The 23,749-nt window shown below is 53.9% G+C and overlaps 2 protein-coding genes across 6 annotated transcripts in view; one reads left to right on the top strand and one right to left on the bottom strand.

The window, feature by feature from the left end:
- LOC105479782 (calcium and integrin binding family member 4) overlaps window positions 1–4,403 on the top strand; it is a 60,928-nt gene extending 56,525 nt beyond the window's left edge. For all 5 annotated transcript variants that reach the window (XM_011738039.3, XM_011738040.2, XM_071076404.1 and 2 more), the window contains 3 exons: window positions 1,711–1,820; window positions 2,699–2,787; window positions 4,219–4,403. In XM_011738039.3, the coding sequence (XP_011736341.1) occupies window positions 1,711–1,820; window positions 2,699–2,787; window positions 4,219–4,249 (230 nt within the window). In that variant the 3' untranslated portion in view covers window positions 4,250–4,403. The remainder of the gene's footprint in view (window positions 1–1,710; window positions 1,821–2,698; window positions 2,788–4,218) is intronic.
- A 1,686-nt stretch (window positions 4,404–6,089) lies between these two features.
- CIMIP2C (ciliary microtubule inner protein 2C) lies at window positions 6,090–23,679 on the bottom strand. The gene is made up of 4 exons (XM_011738035.3): window positions 23,495–23,679; window positions 9,419–9,692; window positions 7,980–8,092; window positions 6,090–6,316 (listed from the first exon to the last, which is right to left on the bottom strand). The coding sequence occupies exons 1-4, from the start codon at window positions 23,566–23,568 to the stop codon at window positions 6,172–6,174; spliced, it is 606 nt and encodes a 201-aa protein (XP_011736337.1). The 5' UTR covers window positions 23,569–23,679; the 3' UTR covers window positions 6,090–6,171.
- Between the last annotated feature and the right edge of the window lie 70 nt (window positions 23,680–23,749).

Genomic DNA, 23,749 nt, shown 5'->3' with positions numbered 1-23,749 from the left:
ACATACATTTGGCATTCATTAGCCTATAGGTGAGATTTAAAGGTTGCAATGAGCTGAAATAAGATTAAGGAGGTAAGTAGGGTTATTTAATCTCTGCATGCCTCAGTTTCATCATCTCTGAAGGATTATATGCAGTGAACTGCAAAGCGCTTAGACCACTGCCTGGCCACAGCAAAAACATCTGTGCTTGTTGTGGTGGTGATTATTATAATTCACTCAGGCAGCTGTGTTTACCACCCAGTGAGGGGCTTGGGTGATCGTGCTGGGAGCTCTGGGAGAGCGGTGCTGAGAATGCCGGACATCGCCTCACTTGCCATTCAAGGCCTTCACAACTCGCCCACCTTCCAGACTTAACCCCTGATACTTCTCCGCTCAGGCCTCCCCGCAGCCTCTGCTCCCATCACACCGTGCCAGTCACTCTGGCCAAGCACCCCAGAGTGGCTCCTCTGCCGCTGTCCCTGCCTGGCATCCCAGGGTGACTCCATCTCTGCCGCTGTCCCTGGCTCCCCAGGGTGCCTCGGTCTCTGCCCACTGGTGGCCCGGCACCTCCTCCACCCGCCGTCCCTCCAGGTCATGCTCTTCCAAGGCCTGTTGAGAAGACCGATTTAGGCAGCCCTGAGGGATAAAGGACACCCCTCAAGGTGGCTCTGTGGGAAATAGGGTCAGGTGGACCCTGGCTGTTCAGTGCTCAGGAGGTTTATGTAATGACCATATTTTATGGCCCTAAAAGGAGGACCCAAGGCCTGGCCAAGCTCAGGGCAGCACTCCCCGACTGGTGGGACGGGCGGTGGGCACTTCTGAGCGCCGTCCTGGAAGGCAGGGGCCCTGGGCTGTGGCTGCAGTTGAGGAAGCAGCAGCCGGCACACACGGGAGTCAGTGCGGCCCCCAGAAGTACGGGAAGTCCTGGTGCCACCCCCACTGTCACCCACCCAGAGTCCCCAGGGCTCCCCGCGGCCAGAACCCTCTGGGCACACCAGGGCCACGGCAGCTTCCTGGGCTATTTTAGAGGGGATTTGAAATGTATGGAGCCCGCCATGGTCTGCAGGCTCCCTGTCCCGTTACCCTTTTTCTGACAGCTGTAGCTTGCCTGGGATGAAGAAATGGTGCCTATTCTTGCCCATTTCTGGACTCCATTTCAGGAAGGAGGCTGCACGGGGTTGGAGGGAATATTGCCTCTTGTCCCCTTAACACTTTAAGGCACAGCCAGGGTCAGTATGGCTAGCTCCTCTGTGGAGAGGCTACAAGGACCACTGTCCCCACTTCACTGCAGAGGTGAGGGCACATGCCCAGATCACACAGCTACTGCATCTGGACAGCAGCAGAGACTGGCACCCAGGCCTTCCAACTTCAGATCCAGGCCGCCCTCCGCTCCACTCTGCCTGGCAACCATATAACCCTCTGTGCCTCAGTTTCTTTTTGGTAAAAGACTAATAAAAGGTTGATTGTGAAGATTCAATGACTTCAAGCTCCCAGGAGAGGTCTGAGCATGTAGCACACACACGATCAATACTTACTACCACTGGTATTTCTGACAGGTTATTGAGCACCCATGTGTGACTCGCCTGGGAGAGCTGGGCTCTGGGGGGCCTCTCAGAGGCTAGTGGGCATCTGTGGGGTCCTGGCTGGTGCTGTGTCCCCCAGGACTCCTCAAGTCCTCTTCCTACTCAGCGCCCATCTCCCTCTAATGCAGGTCTGGCCTCTTCTTTGCAGATTTTAATGAGAATGGCTTCATTGATGAGGAGGACCTGCAGAGGATCATCCTGCGGCTGCTGAACAGTGATGACATGTCTGAGGACCTGCTGATGGACCTCACGAACCACGTGTGTGCTGGGGGCTGGGAGCTGGTGGCTGGGGCTGGGGATAGGGGCCGCGTTGTCACCCAAAGCCCCCGGATGTCAGGCCACCCTCTTGGGAGGAGATCCAGGGCCAGTCTGAGTCTGATGACACATTGGCCTTTGGTGCCCACATTCCCTGGGGGCTGCCAAGGGGACAGGCAGCTCAGGGTGCCCTGAGGAATGGGCACACAGAGGGAGGCAACTGCCCCTCGACTTTCTGTCCTTCCTCCAAGACCTGTCCAGGGTCCCCAGAACACTGAGCCCAACCCACCCACTCGAGGGACCTCCCTACATGAGAGGGACTGCCAGTGGTGGGCCAACAGCAGCTTAGCCTCAGAGGGACCCATCTCAACATCCCCTCCCCACACTGTCTCAGCACAACACAGTGCCCAGGTGTCCCGGAGTGACAAACACAAAGACGGCCCCGCGAACTCAAGTCAGGGCATGGATCTCGGCTTTCAGAACATGACAAGTGTCCAGCATTTCCAGTCTCGATGGGGACTAGAAGGAAGATAAAACCATGAGCACTGTTGAGGGAGTCACCACCACCTCCCTGCCTGCCTGGGCCCCCTGTAGTGCAGAGCCCCTGTGTGTACTGGTTGGCGGGGCAGGTGGGGGACACTCTTGTTCTCTCACTGCTGGGCTGGTGCTGGAGGCCCCAGGAGTGAGTGGCAGCCAGTAGGGTCCAAAGCTTTGGAGCACGTAACCTAATCTCTGTGGGGTCACTGGGGTCAGGGGACCTGGGAGACAAGTGTTGAGCATGTGGCAGAGCCCCTGGTATGTGACGTTCCCCTCCACCCCGTGCCCCACCTCACTGCCTGACACCGGGTTCCACTCAGCCACCTTCTGTGCTCCCTGGCCAGGTCCTGAGTGAGTCAGATCTGGACAATGACAACATGCTGTCCTTCTCAGAGTTTGAACATGCGATGGCCAAGTCTCCGGATTTCATGAAGTAAGGCATTCTGGAGGGGGCGGGACGGCCCAGAAGAGTGGGTGGGGGGGCATGAAGGGCCCCCCGATCTCTCCTCACCCCATGGGACATCTCAGTCTTCCCAAGAAGGCTGAGTTTCCAGAATACTTTGCAGATTCTTTCAGAATCAGCAAAACTGGAGCTTCTGAGAAATTAAGTAACCCTGGGGTATTAAAATGCAGAGGAGAGGATTGGATCCCAGGCTTTGAGAATGACATCACAGCTCCAACCTCAGAGCATTCCCTGTGCCAGCCGACACACCTCTGTGCTTCTCCTGAGGCCCACTGGACTCCTGATGACCCCACTGCCTCCAGCAGCCAACTGGGAGTTGGCGGTTTCAGGGGGAATCAGAAGATGCTGGTGGTGGAGCTCATAGAAGAAAAGAAACAATGAGAGAAGCATCCAATTCTATTTCTTAGAGCAAGAGGGGCCCAAAGGGTCTTCTGAGGCCCAAACGTCCTTGAGAAGATTGGCCATCTCCAGATCTCCCTGGCCATGTTGAAGTCTTTTTGGGGTGCTGCCGCTTTTGGGAGATGCATGCCCCCTGGAGGCAGTGCGCGCCATGGAGGACGAGCCGGGTGGAGCTGGCGTCTCCTGCTCCTGGGTCCGACTCTGCCCCTGGTCTCAGAGGCACGCTGATTTCACGTGTGCCCACTCAAGGTGCTTTTACAGATGAAGGGAAACAGAACTAAGAGCTAGACTCAGCCAGCACCAGGGCAGGAGCCCGGGGCTGCCAGGTCCCTCTGTGCCAATGTCTCTGCCTCCCATTAGCCTTCCACGCTCACTCGGTGCTGTGCACCAGCTGTCTCTGCTTTGTCAGACACAAGACCATGCATGGCCTCCCTGCCGTGGTCAAGTTTATACCTCCTCGGTCTTGAGTGACCTTCAGTGACTCCTAAGTAACACCCCTCAGCTCTGACTCCAAATCCCCAGAGACAGGATCCGAGTGGCCATGGTCAGGGGTCCTCCCCTCTTCTGACTGCCTGGATGAGGAGGGGGCTCCTCATTCCAACAGGCCTGCTAGGGCCTGTGGCCTGGGTGGCCCCTCTCTAAAAGGATGCACACTTGGGACCACCCCGGCCAAAGGTAACTCCTCTTGTTCTGTCACAGCCCAGCACGTAATGAAGCTGGCGCCCTGACTGCTTGGAGTTTCGCTTTGAATCTCTTCCATTTCTTTCCACTGATGCGAGCACCACAAGGTTCCTTCTGGTGCCCTGCCTTTGCCTTGTGGTGATGCTGAAAGAAGCTTAGAGAAGGTTTGGGGTCGCTTTGGGACAGCTGCAAAGTGGCTGTCGCCCAGAGAAAGGGACATGAGATGCAGGCCAGGGAGCCTCCAGGACTACTGTGAACCCAGGAGTCAGAGGGCCCCTTGGACCTGCGGGCTCACGTGGCTCATGGGACTCTTTCTTTCAGCTCCTTTCGGATTCACTTCTGGGGATGCTGATGTAGCTGCAAATACCTGACGTGGCAGCCTCGAGGGAGACCACTGGCATCGAACCCCCTCCAGCAGTGGAGGGAGCTGGTCTGAAGTATGACTTTGTCCTGGGCCCACCCTCCCCTCTAGAATATTGTTTATTAGATAAAAGAAAAGAAAAACCTGTTCCTGAGCCCACCAGATCATCACTTTTTAAATGCAGGATCATACACGGTACTTTTTATTAAGAGCTGCCCATTCCAGGGCTTCCGTGTGCCAGCGTCATCAAGCAGGCTGGGGTGGCAATCTTTTTGAGGGAATAGTTCAAATCTCAACCCGTGTCATAGCAGGGAACCAAGCCAAATGGGATGAAGGTCCCTAGCAAGATAGAGGTCCTTCCCTCCCTTCATCAAAACCCCCGACCCCCAGCACCTCGCACTGCAGAGCTGCACGGAGACGTGCACATAGCAGCCACTCCAGCTGGCGCCCGGCTCCCCACTCCCCTTCTGAGGGAGAAGGCATCTTGGCCCTGATTGTGGGACCAGCAATCAGTTTATTTGCTTTGCTATTCAGCCAAGCCCTGGAATGAATTTGGCCACCACAGAGAGCCTTTGGGGTCCAGCTCCTCAGGGACTTGGAGACACAGAAGCCCCCCACTGGGTTTTTCTTATTTACATTATCCTGGGGGAGGTGTCTAATCTAATCGCTGGCTACAGAGGAGGGGCTGCTCCAGCCCCAGGTGTACTTGAACCTGGCTGTGTTCCCCTTGCCATTAGGTCCTGACTCACCTGTTCAAGGACAATAAGGGCCTTGTCGTTTAATGGAGTGCCCTTGATCAAATCCAAGAGGTGCTGGAATGTTGGAGAAGGTCCCCACCTTGGTCTGAGGTCCCCATCCCTGATCCTGTCCCCGAGGGGCTCTCACCCCCGTCCTGCCCCTGCCCCAGCAGGCAGGAGCCTCCTGGGAGGTAGGAAGCAGCAGCCTGCTGGGAGCGGATCCTCCAGACCTCAAAGACCACCCCAGGCATGTGGCCTCAGCATCCGTGCCCAGCATCCACTTCTGGCCTGGGGCCCCGAAACATAGGAATTCCTGGAAGAGTGGCCTGGTCCTAGGTCATTCCCTCCCATCCTCTTCTAGAAACAGCTTCAGGGGTAGATGCCGCATCCACCTGTCCAACCCAGCCTCGGCAGAATGCAGAGGGTGCCTGCTGCACACAGCTTCTCCTCCCAGGCCCCACCCTCCACAGGCTCCTTCAGGATCCCAAGGTTTATGTCTTCCCTGCCCCTCAGTCTCCACATGGACCACAAGCAGGCTGTGTCATGGAAACACCAGGACTTGGGAGTCAGAAAGACCTGAGTTCAAATTCTGGCTGTGTTACTTCCCAACTGTGTAAGCTGGGGCAACTTTCTCACCCTCACCCTCTCTGCGCCTCAGTGTCTTTATCAGTAAAGTGGGGATAATAACACTTCTTCCCTCACAAGTGATCGTGTGAACCAAACGATGCCAAGTCAGGGCTCCGATGAAAATTCCTTTCCAATCATACCCAGTACGATTATTCTGGGGCCACTTCCCCTTCATTCTTAGACCGGGGTAACTGGACTTCCTTGCTTATACCAGTAGAATCAGGTGGGAGGTCTCTGTACCTGAGTGGCCTGCCACTAAGGCTAGGGAACCCTACATTCCTCAGTTCAACTTGCTCCATCTTGGGGAGAAGGTAGCTGGACCTGTCAGGTAGCCGGACACCACTTTTCCTCGGCTTCAGTCCCTGGGACAGAGCTTTCCGCAGGCCTGTAGGACACAATGCTGTGTGACTTTCAGGGGGCATTTCCTGCTGTGGCCGAGTGTCCCTGGGATCCAGAGGAGAGGTGGGTAGGATGGTCACGGCTAAAGGTTTTATTCCAGGGAAGCCGGGCTGGCCTCCACCCAGGATCCCAGGCATCAGGAACCTGGTCTCATGCTCTGAACTCAAAGTAGCAGTCTCTCCTCTTCCGCTCTTGCGGGGAGACCCTCTTCCCTGACGGAAAGGTCTGGTAGGTCTTCAGGCTCTCGGGGGCTACTCTCAAAAGGTGCCACTTCTTCTTCGGGCACAGAGGAGGCCTAGGGGTGAGGATGGGACTGATGTTATGCAGTGTGCCAGGGAAAGAGGGTGATGCATGCCCACCCACAGCCCCATGTGCCAACTTTCAGCTGGCCTGCTGGCTACTCGTCAGCTTAACACCTGATAGGTCCCCCTGGACTTGGGGTGGGAATAACCTGTATTTACATAGTGGCACAGTGGTGAAGAGTGAGGGCACAGATGTCAGACAGACCTGGGATGGACTCTGGTCCCAACTCCTGCTAGAAGTGTGCATATTTAAGAACGGCTCAGTGGTGGTATGCCCCTCTTAGCGTTGACTTGAGGAATAAATGCAGTAACGCATGTAAAGCTCTGGACAAGGAGTAATCACACAGCAAATGTTCTAAGAAATGATAATGGTGCTGACGGAGGGGATTCCAGGAGGGAGGGGCTTGCCCCAGGCCCATCACTGACCCTCTTCTCCCAACCACCTGGTTGGCCGTTTGCATTCAGTGTGAGACTGTCAGCAGCAGTGCAAGTGGCCAGGCAACTTGAAGAAGGAACACAGTTGAGGTGTCCCGCTCTCCCCATGGTGATGGGGGTGGGGGCGGATCCTGGCCAGAGCTGTCTCAAGAGGATACCTGTCCATAGGAGAGTCCCACTCTACTCCAGGGACGGACTGGCTCAGAGCCATCTCAAGATTGGAGAGAGCCCCCTGAGTCCTAGAGGTGGTGATGGGAGATGCTGCTTCCTTTCCAAGCTCTGCCTCCAACCATCCAGGCCATGCAGCACAAGTCCCCCAGGTGATAAATGAACCTCGGGTTCCCTTTTTTTGTAAAATGATCCTATCTTGCAGAAAGGAACTTCTGGATGCAGTGAAGCCTGTTTCTATAAAAACCATTAAACTTATGAAAACAGATGCTGCTTTATCAGTAAGGATGATGGTGAATCTCAGGACTCTGAGGCAAGCAGGGGGTGGTCGGTATGGAGCTAAATCCCAAGCTCTATCCACTGACCTTGCAGGCCAGGTACCACCCACCACCCTATCCCACCCCAGGACACCTCGTGTGAGTTAGTGATACCCCTGCCTGCGCTTCAGGAAGGAGAGAGCACAGAAACCACAGTACCCAGGTCATCTTTCAGGGCAGAGTGGGCCTTCCCTGGAGAAAGGAGCTCTCCTAGATAAAAGCAGTGAGGGGCAGGAGGCAAGGAACTTTCCTATTTTGTTAGATGGACAGAAAGTCCTTAGGAGAACATTTTCCAAATGTGGACGGGGCTGGGGGAAGATTCCTGCTCGGTGTAGTGCCCTCTGTATCCACCAGAGGGCAGCAGCTCCTTACTGCTCTCTGCATGGGCGCCCGCGTTAGGACTAGTGTAGCTGCCAGGCTGCCTTTGCAGGCAGGGCATCAGTCCGCAGATTCAGGCCCACTGAGCTTACGGAGTTTCTCCCAAATTCCCAGTGCATCTGGCCAGGAAAGCACTCTTCGTGATTCACCCATTCAGGCTACCAGCATCCCCGCTGAGGCTGCCAATGCCCTGACCCCCTTGCTCCGCAACCATCACTCTCTGCACTGCACATTTTAGGGCAAGATCCTCAACTCATTTCTCAGTCTGTGCGCTGTGCATGCCTGGCCGAGAGCAGGTGCCCCATGGGTGCGTTTGTTGACTGCGTGGATGAAGGGAGGGCAGGGACTCACAACTCACAGGACAGTGGGGAGGGGGTAGTGTTCTGGCTCCCTCACGGGCAGCACAAAGTAGGGGACTCGAGGCACCGTGCCCGTCTTGTCTTGATAGTACTTCCGATGCTGCTGGACTGTCTATGGTTCAATCAAGGAAGAGATGACAGGTTGTTAGTCCGCAGGACTGACCCCAGGCACCTGCAGCCCATGCCTTGCTGCACCTGGGCAGGGTTGGGGGCCACCTCTCCTAATGCCCCTGGAGGAGTCCCGGAGTTGCTGGGGTCCCAACTCAATTGCCAACCAGCTGGTTGTCCTCACTGAGCCTCAACTTCTCATCTGCCTAATGGGAATAATGACACCGACCAGACCAGCTTTGCTACAGAGTGTAAATGAAACAAGGGACCAGCTCGGACCAAGTACAAAAACTCAGCCCTGCAGGCATACGCACACCTGCTGTGCACACAGGCACCATGTCTGCCTGGCCTGTGTTTGCTCCCTTCTCTCCTTCCCCCCTGTATGGGGCATGTTCTGTTGAGCGCCAAGATGGAGGGAAAGGCTTTGGCAGACCCCCCGAGATGGTTGCATATGCATCAGAGGCTGGTGGCATTGACCTCCTCCTCTCCCGAGGAAGTTGCCTTACTCATACAAGTTCTCTGCCCTGGGGCCAGGACATACCTTGTCCTTGCAATCAGGCTAGACAGGGAGGCTTGCGAGAGAAGGTGATGGAGAGAGTAAGGTTTTGGGAACACAGGAGAGAATGCACCTGTATCCCTGCCAAGGGCATAAGGGCCAGCTCAGGCCCATGCACCTGTGGTCTCTGGGAATGTGTCTGAACCACATCCAGGGAGGCTTTACCAGCCCAAACAGCAGGACAAGAACAACAGGGGTATGGGTAGGTCCCCATCCTCAGGCTTACTCCCTGCAGGGCAGTCTCTTCCAGCCTGGGGCTGAGGGTGACTCAGAGCATGCCCCCAGGGGGGCTGCAGGGTAGGGAGGGGTTGAACAGGCTCTCGGATGCGAGTGGATAAAACACCGTGGGGCTGGACCTGGGGCAGGGGGCTCTAGTGGGGCCTTTGTTCGTGTTATTCATCTGGTGGGTGGATCTTAGACCTTTTACTCACCTCGAAAATATATGGCATTCCACAGATCCAAGAGACTCCAGGGGGAGGTAAGGGCAGGAGCATCCCTAGAGACCCCTAGCTGCACTGGCAGTGGGGGTGAGCAGGAATTGGAGATCCAGAAGCCCCAGGATGTGGGGAGAGATCAGGGGGGCAAAGTCCTAAGCCTCCCCATTCCCTTTAGCCAAACCCTCCATGCTCCCTGCTGGCTCAGGGGCTCTGAGAAAGGAAATCAAGACACTGTGGCAGGTACGAGGTCTCCCCCAGTCTCTGGCCATCACTTTCTTCCCGTGGTGGGGGCAGGTGGGCAGGAGGGGAGGCCACAGGGCAGCCCCGCACAGCTTACCTGGTAGAAGTTCGTGAGCTCCGTGGATCGGTGGCTGTCCAGGTTGAAGCGAGTGTAGCTGGGCTTGTGCAGCCAGCGGTCCCGGGTGCTCGCGCGCTCCATCAGCAGGAGGTTGGGGTTGGTGGAGAAGATGGTGGGGAAGTGGCCGCCTTGGCTGAAAGGAGTGTGGCTCTTCTCCATGGCTGTGTTGCGGTGGTCCTGGAAGTACTTGAGGGTGGTGGTGCCATAGGGAGCGCCGAAGGAGAAGGCCACAGTGGGGACGTGGCCTTGGTACCTGCCGATCGCGGAGGAGGTAGTGGAGCCACAGATCAATGAAGGGCCCCAGGTCTGTTCCAAGAGAGGCCCTTAAAAGTGGAGGGTGCGGTGGCTCATGCCTGTAATCCCAGCATGTTGGGAAGCTGAGGCAGGAAGAACACTTGAGCCCAGGAGTTCTGAGACCAGCCTGGGCAACACAGTGAGACTCTGTCTCTATATAAAAACATAATAATAATTAAGAAAAAAAAAAAAAAGAAGAAGAAGAAGGGTAGAGTCAGGAGAGCCTAGTAGCCATCTTTGGCCCTGAGAGGCTTCCCAAGGTGCACTGACCTGCTCAGGTCTTTGGGGAAGGCCAAGTCCAAGGGACTCTGGGCCTCTCCCTCCCCAGAGGTCTCTCCTAGATGCTCCTCTCTCCAGACCAGGAGCTTACGCAGGGGCCAGAACACCAGATACACCCTGGTCAATGCTGTAGGCAAATCACTGCCCCTCCAGGGGCCCGCATTTACTTAGGCGATGGCCTGAAGATGCAATGGCCTCCTCTGGCTCCCCCATTCTGCGGTTATCTCATGAAAGGGTAGGGGGAGTATGAGAAGTGAGTGGGGGCCCAGTGAGTGAAAGGCGATGGGTGGGAGATGTGGTGTAGCAAGGCCTAGGCTCAGCATGCTGCAGCCTTGCTCCCGGCACAGCAGCCTCCCAACGCGCTCCTCAGGCAGCCTGGAGACCTGACCAAGGTGCTGGAGCTCTGAGCGCCTACAAGGAGTCTTCCACCCTCTGCGACCGAGGAGGTTCCATGAGAGGGACAGGAGATGGGCGAGCGGAGGCCTTGGTGACACAGGCACTCTAGAGATCCTTGGTCAAATGAGACTCGCTCCAAGAGCTAAAGACTTATTTTGACAAAACAAGGGAGAGTCAGCAACACCCAGAGAGTACGGGCGCCACACTCGCGGCCAATGCGGAAGCTTGTCGAGCAGCACGGCCCTGTGCCCCCCTGCACGCCTCACTCTCCGGGGTCTGACTTCTGCTCCATGAGGCCCTTGAAATCGCTCTTCCCAAGGCCGCCTGTGCTCTTGCTGCTGCAGGTCGGTGGACACGCTCTGTCTTGCTGGGCCTTCCAGTAACACAGGGCATGGCCCACCTCTGCCTTCCTGAAACACTGCTCTTGGTTTGGATGACACCTTTGCTCCTTTCTGTTGCTTTCACCGATATCTCTGACCACACCTTCATGAGCCTTCTCCTCTGCCCGCCTCTTAAGCACTGGTGAACCTCCGGGGTCTGTCTTGGGTGATGGCAGCCATGCCATGGCCATAGCTACCTCCTGTATGCAGATGACCCCAGTCCACAGCTCCAACCTGGGAGTTCTCTCCAAGCCTTAGGCTGCTATGTACAATTGCACACCAGACATCTCCCTTGGATGTCTCCCAGGCTTGATCTCCCACCCCCACCTTCCCTGACAGTCTGGTCCCATCTCTGTGAAAAGTAACCCCTAGCCATCTAAGTCAGAAACTGACACATCCACCTCACCCACATCTAGTCAGTCACCAAGTCCGGTAGCTCCATCCAAGCCTACTGAGCCCAGCTGTGTGCCCTTGTACCTGGACTGTGGTCGTAACAACCTCACTGTTCTAACTGCACCAGACCCCTGCCCCTGCAATCCCTTCTGCACCAAACTGAACTTCAGTTCAGAGTCAGATCCTTGGCATGGCATTCGAGGCCATCTGTGATCTGACCCTGGCCCAGCTCTCCAACCTCATCAGCTCCCCTACACCCCAGTCCTGCAGAATCACTGCAGCCGTCTAGATATAACTCCGTCCCCCCACTCTCGCCTCTTCTGGGGTCTTTCCCTGTGCCTTGGGCCTCGGTCTCACCAACAGAATGGGCGCTGCCTGGAATTAGATAGCAACGCACGGTTTCCTTCTTTTTGTCTTCAGGAAAAAGGCAAGGAAGTGAAGCCGAGTGACTGCTGACAGGCCTGCTCACTGTAGGGAAGGTCACACAAAGTGAGTCCTTCCCTGGCTCCTGGTCCCACTGCCCTCAACAGCTGTGCCTTCCTGGGGTCTCACAGCATCCAGCATTGGCTGGGCCAGAGCCGCGATGAGGCTGCAGAGGGGAGAGGCTCCACCCCAGCTGCACAGGCCCCCCTCCAGCCTCACTACTCACATCCCTGGATGCCACAGAGGCACTGCCCTTGACACCGTGACCCTGGCGGTCTTGACTCTTCTCCACCCACCTCAGTGCCCTTCCTCCTCGGCCCCCTGAGTTCCCCAAGGAGGCCAGGTCTCCTCCGGAACTGGGAAGACGGAGGAATTGGTGGGTGCCTTGCTGTCTCTCCAGTGAGGCTGGGTGGTCACCTTGGCCACTCCAGGAGACACAGTCCTCCTCCCAGCCTGGGTACCACTCCTGGGTCTGGAGCTCCTGCTCTGGCTTCACCCAAGGCCTCACTGTCCCATCTGTCTCTCCCTATCTCTCTCAGCCTCTGCCCTTCTTCCATCATCTTTAATGTCCCCCTCCCTCTTGGCCTCTTCCCCTCTGCCTGTAAGCGGGCTTGAGCCGTGGTTCCTAGGTTGTAGATTTCTGCAGTGAGGGCTGGTGCCCGTTTATAGGCAGAGGGGAAGCAACCAAGAGAGGAGACGTTAAAGATGGTGAAGAGGAAGGCGGGATTGCAGATTCCCTCCTTCTGGAGCTCGCTAAGGAATACGCTGCACCTTCTGCCTGATTTCTCAACTCACACCCTTTCCTTGACCTCCTTCAGTCTGCCTTCAGACCCACCACTGAAACGAGAACCTCTACATCTAAATTAAGGTCATGTTAGATCCTGCTGTTGCCAAATCCAATGTCCTTGGCTCACACTGTCCCGCTGCAACATTGGCACCGATGAAGAAACTTCTTTGGGAAAAAACCTAACCTGAGACATGCAAGCAAGTTCCTGAGAGTACTTTGTGCTGTAGATGAAGCTGAATCAAGATATAGATTCGATAAATTAAGACGTCAAAGACAGGCGATGGGGAGATGCAGTCTCCTGTATCCTGATGGCTCCTCCCACGTGGAGGGGAGGTTCCTCCCACACCGGAACCATCTCCCAGCCCCACATGCTCTTGGGCACTGGAGGTGGAGGAACACCTGGGTGGTGAGTCACTGGGAAACACTGGGCAGCCTGTGACCCGCCCCTCCCCTCCCTCCTCCTCCTCCTCAGAAGCAAGGAAGCCTGCTCCGCCCCTCTGAGCCTTAGGTTTTAGATGGACAGGCACTGCCCGTGGGGAGGAGGCTGGGCTCAGCGCAGTCCCGCCTGTTTCATTCTAAGGCTGTGTTCACCCCATTCTCTAACAGCCACGTTCCTCTTTCATCTTCTTTCTCAAGTGGTTCGGAACTTGGGGAATGGAAGAGATGCTGGTCACCAGGTGCTGCCAACCCCAGCAAAAAGATGAAGCGATAGAATGAAAGGCAAAGGAGGATACCCACAGCATTCCGCAGGGAAAAGAACGCAACCCAAGAATACCACACCAGCCAGGCGGTCACGGGGGTACAAAGTCACCCTTTCCTAGCACGAAAGGGCTCAGCGACCAAAGCACTCACAAGCTCTTCTTGAAAGTCATGTTCAGTGACAAAATCCTGCCAACCAAGAGATGATTCAAAAGAAAAAGAAAAAAACCAACTCGGTAATGTAGAACCTCTGTTAGAGTGAGTGGTGGTGAGCTTCAAATCTATTTAAGTGCAGAACCAGGAATAGCAACTAGGTGAATGCTGGTTACAGAACGGAATGTAAATGTTATAAAACCTGTCAAAGTAAAACTAATTTAAGCAACCAAAATTAGGGGGTGGGTGGAGGGGAGATGGGGGTGCACTTACTAAGAATCTCTTTAAATCGGAGTCAACCCATGGCATCTAAAATTGAAACACGTCGTTAGAAAAAAGTACAACATAATGGCTGTAGCCCTTTGATGGTTTTTATTCTCTCTCTGTCTCCTATAGAGGGATCTTTTTGTACTAATATATCTTGTGATGAATTAACACTTATCTCAAATCCACCTATTCTTCCATTTTGCTGCAGTTTCTTTCTCTTCAGTTAAGTTCTATTAAGATTCAATTTCATGCATTTCATTTTAAAATAGCAAATATGGTACGATTATATATATATATATATATATATATTTTTTTTTTTTTTTTTTTTGAGACGGAGTCTCGCTCTGTCGCCTGGGCTGGAGTGCAGTGGCCGGATCTCAGCTCACTGCAAGCTCCGCCTCCCGGGTTCCCGCCATTCTCCTGCCTCAGCCTCCCGAGTAGCTGGGACTACAGGCGCCCGCCACCTCGCCTGGCTAGTTTTTTGTAGTTTTTAGTAGAGACAGGGTTTCACTGTGTTAGCCAGGATGGTCTCGATCTCCTGACCTCGTGATCCGCCCATCTCGGCCTCCCAAAGTGCTGGGATTACAGGCTTGAGCCACCGCGCCCGGCCAATTATATTTTTATAAAGTTGCTTTTGTCAGTTTTTATATCCATCCATCCATCCATCCATTCACTCCTCCATCTAGTCCTTTATCTGAATATACACATAAGGTCTACGGCCATACCACACTGAGCGTGCCTGATCTCATCTGAATATACACGTAAAGAGAAACTCTGAATAAAGTTCACCAAATGTTAACCCTGGATAATTCAGGGTGTTTGGATTTGGGGTGATTTGTTGCTTTCTTCTTTGTACACACATCATTTTTTAAAAACAGAGTCAAATGGCATGAAACATTAATTTATCAGGAACCTGCTGTGTGCTGGCAACACAGTAAGTGCTGGGAACACAAAGACCCATAGTGCCCAGCCTGCCTTCCCCGAGCCCAGTCCTTCCCCAACCCCAGTCCTTACTCGGTGTTTATTGACTCATGGGGTGCATGTGTCAGGGGCCGTGCTGAGCTGGCCTGGGTACAACCAGCTCCAACCCAAGTGGGACCGCGGTCAAGGCTCTAGTGCTATCAACCACAAGGAGGGAAGGCCATTCCCAGGGTGGGTACTGGAGGAGTTTCCACTGGGGTGAGGCTTTGAGGAGAGCCCTGGGGCAGGGGGAGCCCCTGAGTCTGGCTCCTTTCCCAGGCGATGGTGTTGCTCCACGGTCCTCTTCTCTTTTCAGGGACCCATTCCTTCTGGGAGATCTCGTCTATGTTAGACTTCCAGTGTGTCCCGTGTGTCAATGACAGCTAGATCTGGGTCTCCAGCCTCTACCATTCTGGCAATCGATCCATGTGTCTGGCTGCCCACACAAGGCCGGGCCACCACGCCACAGACCCAGCGCCACTGAAACTGCTCTTCCTCCAGTATACCCCTGCCCCCTCCAACCTCCACCTAAGCCAGAAACTCGATGGCCCTGTGTCCTCTCTTCTCCATCACCCTCCGCATCTGACCTCTCTCTAAGTCCTGCTTAGGCCTCTCCTTAGCCACTGGCCTGCGGCCCTCGTCCGTCCCACTGCTACGAGCCTCCCTCATTGCTTGCCTGGACATCTCCAGTCTCCTCCCTGGTCTCCTAGACCAAGCATCACCCCCTCCAGCCTGCTGTCCACACAACACCAGATCTATTCTTCCTCTCCTCCATCACTTCCCTGTAGGTGCCCTGGGCCCCAGCAGCCTTACTTCCAGTCTCCGGGGCCCCACGTACTCTTCAGGCCTCTGGGCCTTTGCACGGAGTTCCTCTACCGGGGATGCATTTTCCCTCTTGCCCACCTGGGGATCTGCCACCCACTGCAAAGGATCCATGCCCCCTGCTGCCTCTCCTGACTGCATACCCTGTACCTAGCACTTGCCTCGCTGGGAGGACTGTCATCCTTAAGTCCACACTCAGACCCTAATGAACTTGTCTCTTCTGCTAATCCATGCTCTCCTTTATCCTTGGCACCTGGCACATGACAAGTGCTCAACAAATGTTCACTGGAGGAGGCAGAATTCCAGAAACTCTGGGGGCACCATGCCCTGGAGTCCTGATTTAAGAGGAGTGTGGCTCTGATCAGCAGAGCACATGTTGGCATGAAGCATCCCGCCCACAGGGGTGTTGGGCTCCTCTGAAGAAAGGAGCCATAGAAAAATGATGTGTTCTCGTGATTCTTCTCTTCGCCCCCAAGCTCTCTGCCATACTCCTCCTCTGCTCCCTGCTTCTCCACCTTCTCTGAATGCCAAGATATTTGCATCCCAATAGAATAGAAGCCCTCTCCTCCGCAATCCTCCTGAGTTCTGCCTGGATTCTGTTCAGGGCTTGCTGCTCAGACAGGTGTGTGTGTGTGCACACACACTTGCATACATGTGCAGGTTCACATTCTTTAGCACTCAGTGGGCACATCTTGGCAAGCTAGGTCTGTGTCCCTTGTATGCACCTGCATTTGTGTTCTTTTGAGCATGCCCTGAGCTCCACAGTGGAGCCTTCTGCCATCCTGTTTGTGTTGATCTGTGGCAGGCCAAGGTAAGGAGGAACAGAGAGGAATAGCAAGTGTTATAACAGGGCATCGAGTGGTCCCAATGGCAGCATCTGCTGTATTGGTGCCACCACACCTCCCCTTCAACCCCTTCCTCTGCCCCCATCCACCACCCTGTCCCTCCATCCATCTGTACACCACATAAGCCAGGAGACTGTGCCAAGCCGGGCCCCTGCGCAATGGTCACATGTGGATTCTAAGTCCCACTGTGGGTTACTGTGTGAAAAGGAGCAGTCCCTTCCCTGCCTCTTAATAGAACTGCTTGGCCCCACAGTCAACATTAAAACTAATTACCAAGAGCCATCGGGGATCCCACGATCAGCCTTATTAACTGATTAACCAGCAACTATTTGGCACGTCCCCATTCCACAATGCATCCTGTCCTCCACAACACCTCCTACTGAGGACGGTTCTGATCAGATCCTTCCCCAGGAGCAAAATCCTTCAAGGGCTCCCCATTGCCTGTGACACCAAGCACAAGCAGGGCCAGGGGTCAGTCCCTGCATGCCAGGGCCTCTGTGAGAGGTCTTTCCAGTCGCATCATCCTCTGTCAGATCCCAGCTTTCCCACTCCAGCCGAAGAGGCCATTTGCTGCTTTGAAAGAACACCCTTCTGGCACCTCCACACCATCTTTTTTCTCAAGCCACATCCTTCATCCAGAAGGCTCTGCTCTCCTCGTTTCCCACATTGTGATCTTACCCATCCTTCGAAGTCCATCTTGAATGCCCTCTTTCCCATGGAGCCTCCATGACCCAGTCCATAGACCCTGCCTGTCCGCTCCGTGGAGCTGTCTTTGCCCTTTGCACGTCTCCTATGTCTCAGTTCATAATGTTTTTCTTTCTTTTTTTTTGAGACTGAGTCTCACTCTGTCACCCAGGCTGGATGAAGTGGCACGATCCTCACTGCAACCTCCATCTCCCGGGTTCAAGCAATTCTCCTGCCTCAGCCTCCCAAGTAGCCTGGATTACAGGTGCCCACCACCATGCCCAGCTAATTTTTGTATTTTTAGTAGAGATGGGATTTTGCCATGTTGGCCAGGCTAGTCTTGAACTCCTGACCTCAGGTAAGCCACCCTGCCTTGGCCACCCAAAGTTCTGGGATTATAGGCGTGAGCCACCACACTTGGCTTCAGTTCACATTTTTTCATATCACAATAATCTGAGCCACTGGAATATTCTTTCTGTATGAATTATAGGCTCTCTGGGGAGGGAGGGTTCTGTTGTACTCATACTGGCATGCTTGGCATTCCCTGCACCCAGTGGATGCTCTGTAAATATCTGTTGAATGGAATTGACAAACGGTGGCACATTTTAAATGGTTGGTCTTTCTTCTGGAGAGAAGGGGGATCCCTGTTGCAAAGCCCAAGTCTCCAGGAGTCCCTGATCACCTGTTCTTAGGGGGTTCCCCAGTTCCTCAAGGTTGAGAGGCACCAGTTACCTATGAAATGTCCTTGAACAGCTCAGAGTTGAATTCCAGGAAAGAGACAGGGGCTGGCCTTGGGGCAGAGGTCCTGGGAAGGGGGTGGGGAATGACGTGGTTTATGAATCCTCCAGAAGAGAAGATACTGCAGCAAAGAAAGGCAGGTGAGTGGCCAGAGGCCCCCTAAGTGTGTGAGGCCCTCTGAGACCAGGCTGCCTCCTGGGGGGATAGAGAGGGAAGCTCCCTGTGGGGACAGGGCCCAGAGGGAGAAGAATTGAGGGGCTGTAGAATTTACTTTCTGCTTCTGTGTTTTGGGCTTGAATCTGGGACAATGATCTGTTCTCTCAGCTGGAGATGAGAACTGAACAATGAAAATAGCACCTGCTGTGCCTTCAGTCAGACCTCTCAGCCTGGGGGCGGGGGTGTGCCAAGGAGAATGGCACAGGCTCCACACAAGGAGGCCCCTTCTTTCAAATGCTTGAAAACAGGACCACACCTGCCAGTTTGTCAACAGTGGTCTGCATTGCAAGGGGCCATAGAAATTCTCAGACGAGTGTTGTTGTCCCTGGTTACATCTTAGAATTGCCTGGGAGGATTAAAAACTCCTGCAGCCCTAGCCCAGCCCAACCAATGACATCAGAATCTCTAGATGGGGCCTGAGCACAGGTCATAGTTAAAGCTCCCCAGGAGATTCTAATACTAACGAATGGGCAAAAGGGGTCCCCTACCTCTCCCTGGGCAGATGGCCTTTGTTTCATACCCCAAGATGCACTGGCCTGTTTGGAGGGCTGCACCTCTGGTGCCAGGGCCTGGGTTGAAGTGGAAGGGGTTTTGGAAATGCAAATGCTTTGGGAACCCTCCCTTCCCAAGCCTGGCCTGACCTCTCTCCCTGAAGGGTAAGGCCCCAGGCCCCAGGAAGCTGGCAGGGTGTATTACTCTGTTCCCACACTGCTATAAAGAACTGCCTAAAACTGGGTAATTTATAAAGAAAAGAGGTTTGATGGACTAATAATAGTTCCGCAGGGCTGGGGAAGCCTCAGGAAACTTACAGTCATGGCAGAAAGGGAAGCAAACATGTCCTTGTTCACATGGCGGCAGGAGAGAGAAATGGGTGCCCAACAAATGGGGAGCCCTTATAAAACCATCCAATCTTGTGAGAAAATAACTCTCATGAGAACAGGATGGGGGAACTCTTCCCATGATTCAATTATCTCCACCTGGTCCCTCCTGTGATGTAGTGATTATGGAAACTACAATTCAAGATGAGATTTGGGTGGGGACACAGCCAAACCATATCACAGGGGCAGGCAGTAGTGGGCTGCAGGCAGTGCCTACTGGCTTCAAGGGAATCAACTTCTAAATTTTCAGGAATTTGTTAAGTCTGTTAATAAACAAGCCAGTATTAAATATCAAATTATATTAAATTACAATTAAATATGTTCTATTAGGCCAGGCATGGTGGCTCCTATAATCCCAGCACTTTGGGAGGCTGAGGCAGGCAAGTGGCTTGAGCCCAAGAGTTCGAGACCAGCCTGGGCAGCCCTGTCTCTACAAAAAATACAAAAATTAGCCAGGCATGGTGGTGCACACCTGTGGTCCCAGCTACTCAGGAGGCTGAGGTGGGAGGATCACTTGAGCCCAGAAGGTTAAGGCTATAGTGAGCTGTGATCGTGCCACTGCACTCAAGCCTGGGTGACAGAGTAAGGCTCTGTCTCAGAGGGAAGAAAAACACACTAAAACCAAATGAGATAAATAGTCAAAACTCCTCACTTCCTAATTATTTTACCACATTACTATCACCTGTGTTTGAGGTTGTCATGTCCACCGTATCTGTGGGGTGGAAATATTATATAATGCTGCACAGCTGTGCATTCATCCCTCCCCAACTCTGCAATTAAGGACACTATGTTGATAGTTTGAAATCAGCTTTGGTGAGAGTATTTATACCACAGATATGGATGAATGTTACAAATCAAAGCAGTTTTGCTCCAGAGAACTGGTTTTTAAACATTTGCCAGCACACCACTGTGTGTGTTTGCTGTACAGGGATTCTAGGGATGGGGACACAACCACCTTTGTGAGACCACTCTCCTGACAATTGAGTGGAACACACTGATTTTAAGATCACAGGCCCCTGAGGTCTCCAAGGTCCAGCTCAGTGACAGGTGCGGGCACAACTGCCACCCCAGGCAGACAGAGAGAGGGGCTGGGAGGCAAATCCTCCTTCCCTCACTCTTGGCGACAGCCACTGGGCAGGAGCTGTGGGCATGGGTAACAGGGGCAGTCTGGGCATGAATGAATGCATGGTGCAGGCCAGGGGTCTGCACTGAGAGCCGGGTGAGGCGTGGCCGGAAACAGAGAATGAGGAGTGGATGCCACCCAGATCCTGCAAGCAGGAAGCTTGGATCCTCACTGAGGCCAATCTCATCCCTTCAAACCCCTTCAAATCTCAGGGACTCTGACCCGAGAGCTCCTGCCCACTGCGGGAATAGCACCCAGGCCAGGCGCAGGCAGGCACTGCCTGTGGCAAAGTGCCTAGGAGCTGTGTCCCCAGGAACGGCAAGGGACCAAATGGAGCGCCCTGGCCGGCGAGGCTGAAGACCAGCTTTGTTATTGTCTCGTGTTTCCCGGGGTTCCTGGAACCAGGTCTTGAACACAGTAGAGATCTAACGAATGATAACAGCTAACAATGACCAAGTGCCAGGCTTTAGGCATGTTAACTAACTGAAACCTCTTCAAGCTGCACACCATGATCATCCCCATTGAACAGACAAGGTAGGTGAGGCAGAGAGGTAAATAACCTGCCCAGGGTAAGGAAGTGATGGAGCCAGGATTTGTACCAGGCAGGCTGGGTCCAGAGTCCATCTCTTACTGTCGACCCCATTCCCTCCCTGCTAAATGAGGGAGGCAGGTGAAATGCCACATGAGGGTTGGGGAGATATTGGGGTGAGTTGGGGTGTTGAAGTCACAAAGACGAGGCTCAGCAACTTGCTGAATGACTTGGGCAAGCTGCTCATTCCTTATCTGAGTTATTGTGATGATTTTTAAAAAGAAGAAGAAGTGAGCTGAGATTGTGCCTCTGCACTCCAGCCTGGGCGACAGAGCAAGACTCTGTCTCAAAAAAAGAAAGAGAGAAAGAAAGAAAGAAGGAAGGAAGGAAGGAAGGGAGGGAGGGAGGGAGGGAGGGAGGAAGGAAGGAAGGAAGGAAGGAAGGAAGGAAGGAAGGAAGGAAGGAAGGAAGGAAGGAAGGAAGGAAGGAAGGAAGAAAGGCCAGGTATGGTGGCTCATGCCTATAATCCCAGTCCTTTGGGAGGTCAAGGCGGGTGGATCATCTGAGGTCAGGAGTTTGAGACCAGCCTGGCCAATATGGCAAAACTCCATCTGTACTGAAATACAAAAATTAGCTGGGCATAGTGGTGTGTGCCTGTAATCCCAGCTACTCGGGAGGCTGAGGCAGGGAGAATTGCTTGAACCCAGGAGGCAGAGGTTGCCGTGAGCCAAGATTGCGCCACTGCACTCAAGCCTGGGCAACAGAGCAAGACTCCATTTAAAAAAAAAAAAAAAAGAAGAAGTAAAAGAAGAAGGAGAAGGAGAAGAAGAAGAAAATGTTGTAAAGGGCCCAGCACAGTGCCTGGCATGTAGTTGGAGCTCAGACTTAGGAGATCACGGTGTTATTACAGGCGTTAGGGACCTGGCTCCAGCCCAGCACTTCCATCACCAGCGTGGGGCTCAGGCAAGTCCCCCCAGACCTCAGTGACCACATCTGGAACAGGAGGGGACGGGGCTACATGATCTCTGAGGTCCACACCAGCATGAATATTCTCTGCCTTTACAAATAAAGCAGGTAAGAGGGGGGTGATCTGAGTGTAAGAAGAGACTGGCTGCGCTTTAAAATCCTGTAATTAGTGTTTGAACAGACACACAAAAATAGTAATTTTCCAAGTGTGGTCAGGAATCTTGGGTTCTTTCATTAACTTGACAGAATTGCCAATGAGGTAGCATTTGGAAACACAAAACGACTCAATTCATTCCTCACTGATGGGAATCTTTAAGGGGAACACATCCCTTCCAGAAAGATCCAGATGAGAAAGCAGCAGATACGGGCTCAGCTGCTCAAACTAGCCCAGTCCAGGCTTGAAACCTCATGCATGATCCTCTTATCGCCATTTCTAAATCAATCACAGGACAGGGCACTCAAGGGAACTGCCGAGAAGTGGCAGGAATAGGAAAGCACCCTGGGGACTGCTTCTGAAACCTGCAGCTCCCACCCCTTCCAAACAGAGTGGGGGAGCTGCGGGGCAGGGTTTGCAGGAGCACCGGGCCTTGCCCCTCAGATGGGAAATGTCCAGGAGTCAGATAACTGAAAAGTTTCCAACTGGAGACTGTGGGAGGCTTAAGAAAAAAAGTCAGTGTATAAAATCAAATCTTACGATAAACACCCAGAATGTGGTGTCAACACCACCATCCAAGGTGGCACAAATGGATTTGAACTAAACCTTATGTGTTTACACCACACTAGGGCAGCCCCCCACTTGTTTGTCTTTGTCTTCCCAGCCTCCTAACATAACACCTGGTGTGTCCCAAGCACTGATCCACATGAATGCCTTAAATAAAGGAAAACAGGCAAATCCTAAGTCACCTGGCTTGGTTTCAGGAAACTACCATGATCTGGTATATCAGCTTTGTCTGATGGGAACCCGGGTGGACATCTGAGCCTCTACACATCCTGCAGGCAGCAAGCTCTCTCCAGGGCCCAGAAAAAGGTCACATCCACAAATGGGCTGGGTTAAAACTACAGCACCAGCCCCTGGTTGCTACTTTCTCATGCAGTGTCCAGAAATGATTTGAATGTCACAGCACCTCAGTGTCCAGCTTATTCTGCTTCAAAACAATCCCAACTTCATACCAAATACACTTTTCTTCATTTTGCCATCTGTTCCGTTTGCAGGGGAGAGCATGTGGGCTTTTTCACCTGTTTGGAGACCCTGCCTGTAGAACCCTCAAGACATTCATTTCGTTCATTCGTTCACTCTTTTTTTCAGACAAGGGATCTTAGGATCATTCATTCATTCTATATAGATTTGCTGATATTGTACAGGTTGCCTCTCAGAATCCAGTGCCTGTTCTCAGCACCCATGCTGACTGGTAGGAGGGATAAAGACAGCCTTACACCCTGGGAGAGGCGGTCCGGAGTAGAAACATCAGACACTGTGGGAGAAAGAGCCAAAGAACAGGAGGGAACAGCCAGACTTGCATGTTAGATGTTTGGAGTCTGAAAATATCCAGAGAAAAGAAAGGTAGGTGTAACCTAGCATTTGAAAGTGCTAAACAGCAAGCCAGCACTCAGGGCAAGTGGCCAGGAAGCTTTCCAAGAAAAACTTCTGGGAGGATAAAGGCAGATCCGTGAAAGGACCGACCGCAAAGTCGGGCGGGTACTGCATGCATGACCCATTAACTACCGCTCTTGCGGCCTCGCCAGGCTCTTCGAACCCGCACCCACCCGATATCCTTCCCTCCTTCAACCAACAAGTACTGACCTTGCCCGAACGCTGGGAGCTGGCCCTGTGCCCGGAGCAGAGGGGCCTGCTTTTTCTTGCATTCTTTCTAAGCCTGCAGGCTGCCCGCCTGGGGCGTCTCCAAGCACTAAACCCCACGTGACTCCATCTCCTCCCTCTTCCCCGGCTGGGTCCACGGGAGGTCCCTTACCCCCTGCTGGCTGTGCCCCATTTGCCAGGGAGCGCCTTCCTGCGAAGGGGAATCTGGGGACACCCCCGCCCGTGCCCGCCCACTTCCTACTCTGAAACCACAAATCCCCGGGAATGCCCCCCACCCCGTCGGGTGGAAAATCGGCTCCTCGGGGTTCCTTCAACCCCAGAATCGGGGGCAGAGGGCTGAGATTCGACCACCGACGAGGGCGCTAGCGGAAGGGGGAGGGGAGGAGGCGCACCCGCGGCCTTACCCGGGCATGAGGCCAGGGGGCACGTAGGCGGCATTGAACTCGGTCAGTAGGGTGCCCGCGCTGCGGGAGGCCATGGTGGGTGCGCGAGTGCAGCGAGCCTGGCGCTCCGCTCCGCCCCACGGTAAACAGCGGCGGGTCACCCGGCAACGGCCACGGCCACGGCGGCCCTCCTGGCAACGCCAGCTGGCCCCGCTGTCCTCGCGTTCCGGGACACTGCGCCCTTCTGGCGGCCCTCTCCCGGAGCAGCCCCACAGG

The sequence above is a fragment of the Macaca nemestrina genome, chromosome 13 (assembly GCF_043159975.1).
Source record: "Macaca nemestrina isolate mMacNem1 chromosome 13, mMacNem.hap1, whole genome shotgun sequence".
NCBI lineage: Eukaryota > Metazoa > Chordata > Mammalia > Primates > Cercopithecidae > Macaca > Macaca nemestrina.
The sequence above is the reverse complement of the archived record's forward strand: the minus strand, read 5'-3'. Positions and strand labels throughout refer to the sequence as shown.

Excerpts from the sequence above, each read along its gene's own strand:
- CIMIP2C (XM_011738035.3), bottom strand. The coding sequence starts at position 23,568 with ATGGCCTCCCGCAGCGCGGGCACCCTACTGACCGAGTTCAATGCCGCC. Across the intron at positions 8,093-9,418 it reads AGCTCACGAACTTCTACCAG|ACAGTCCAGCAGCATCGGAA; the intron begins GTAAGCTGTGCG and ends ATTGAACCATAG. Across the intron at positions 6,317-7,979 it reads TACCCCCTCCCCACTGTCCT|GCCTCCTCTGTGCCCGAAGA; the intron begins GTGAGTTGTGAG and ends CCTCACCCCTAG.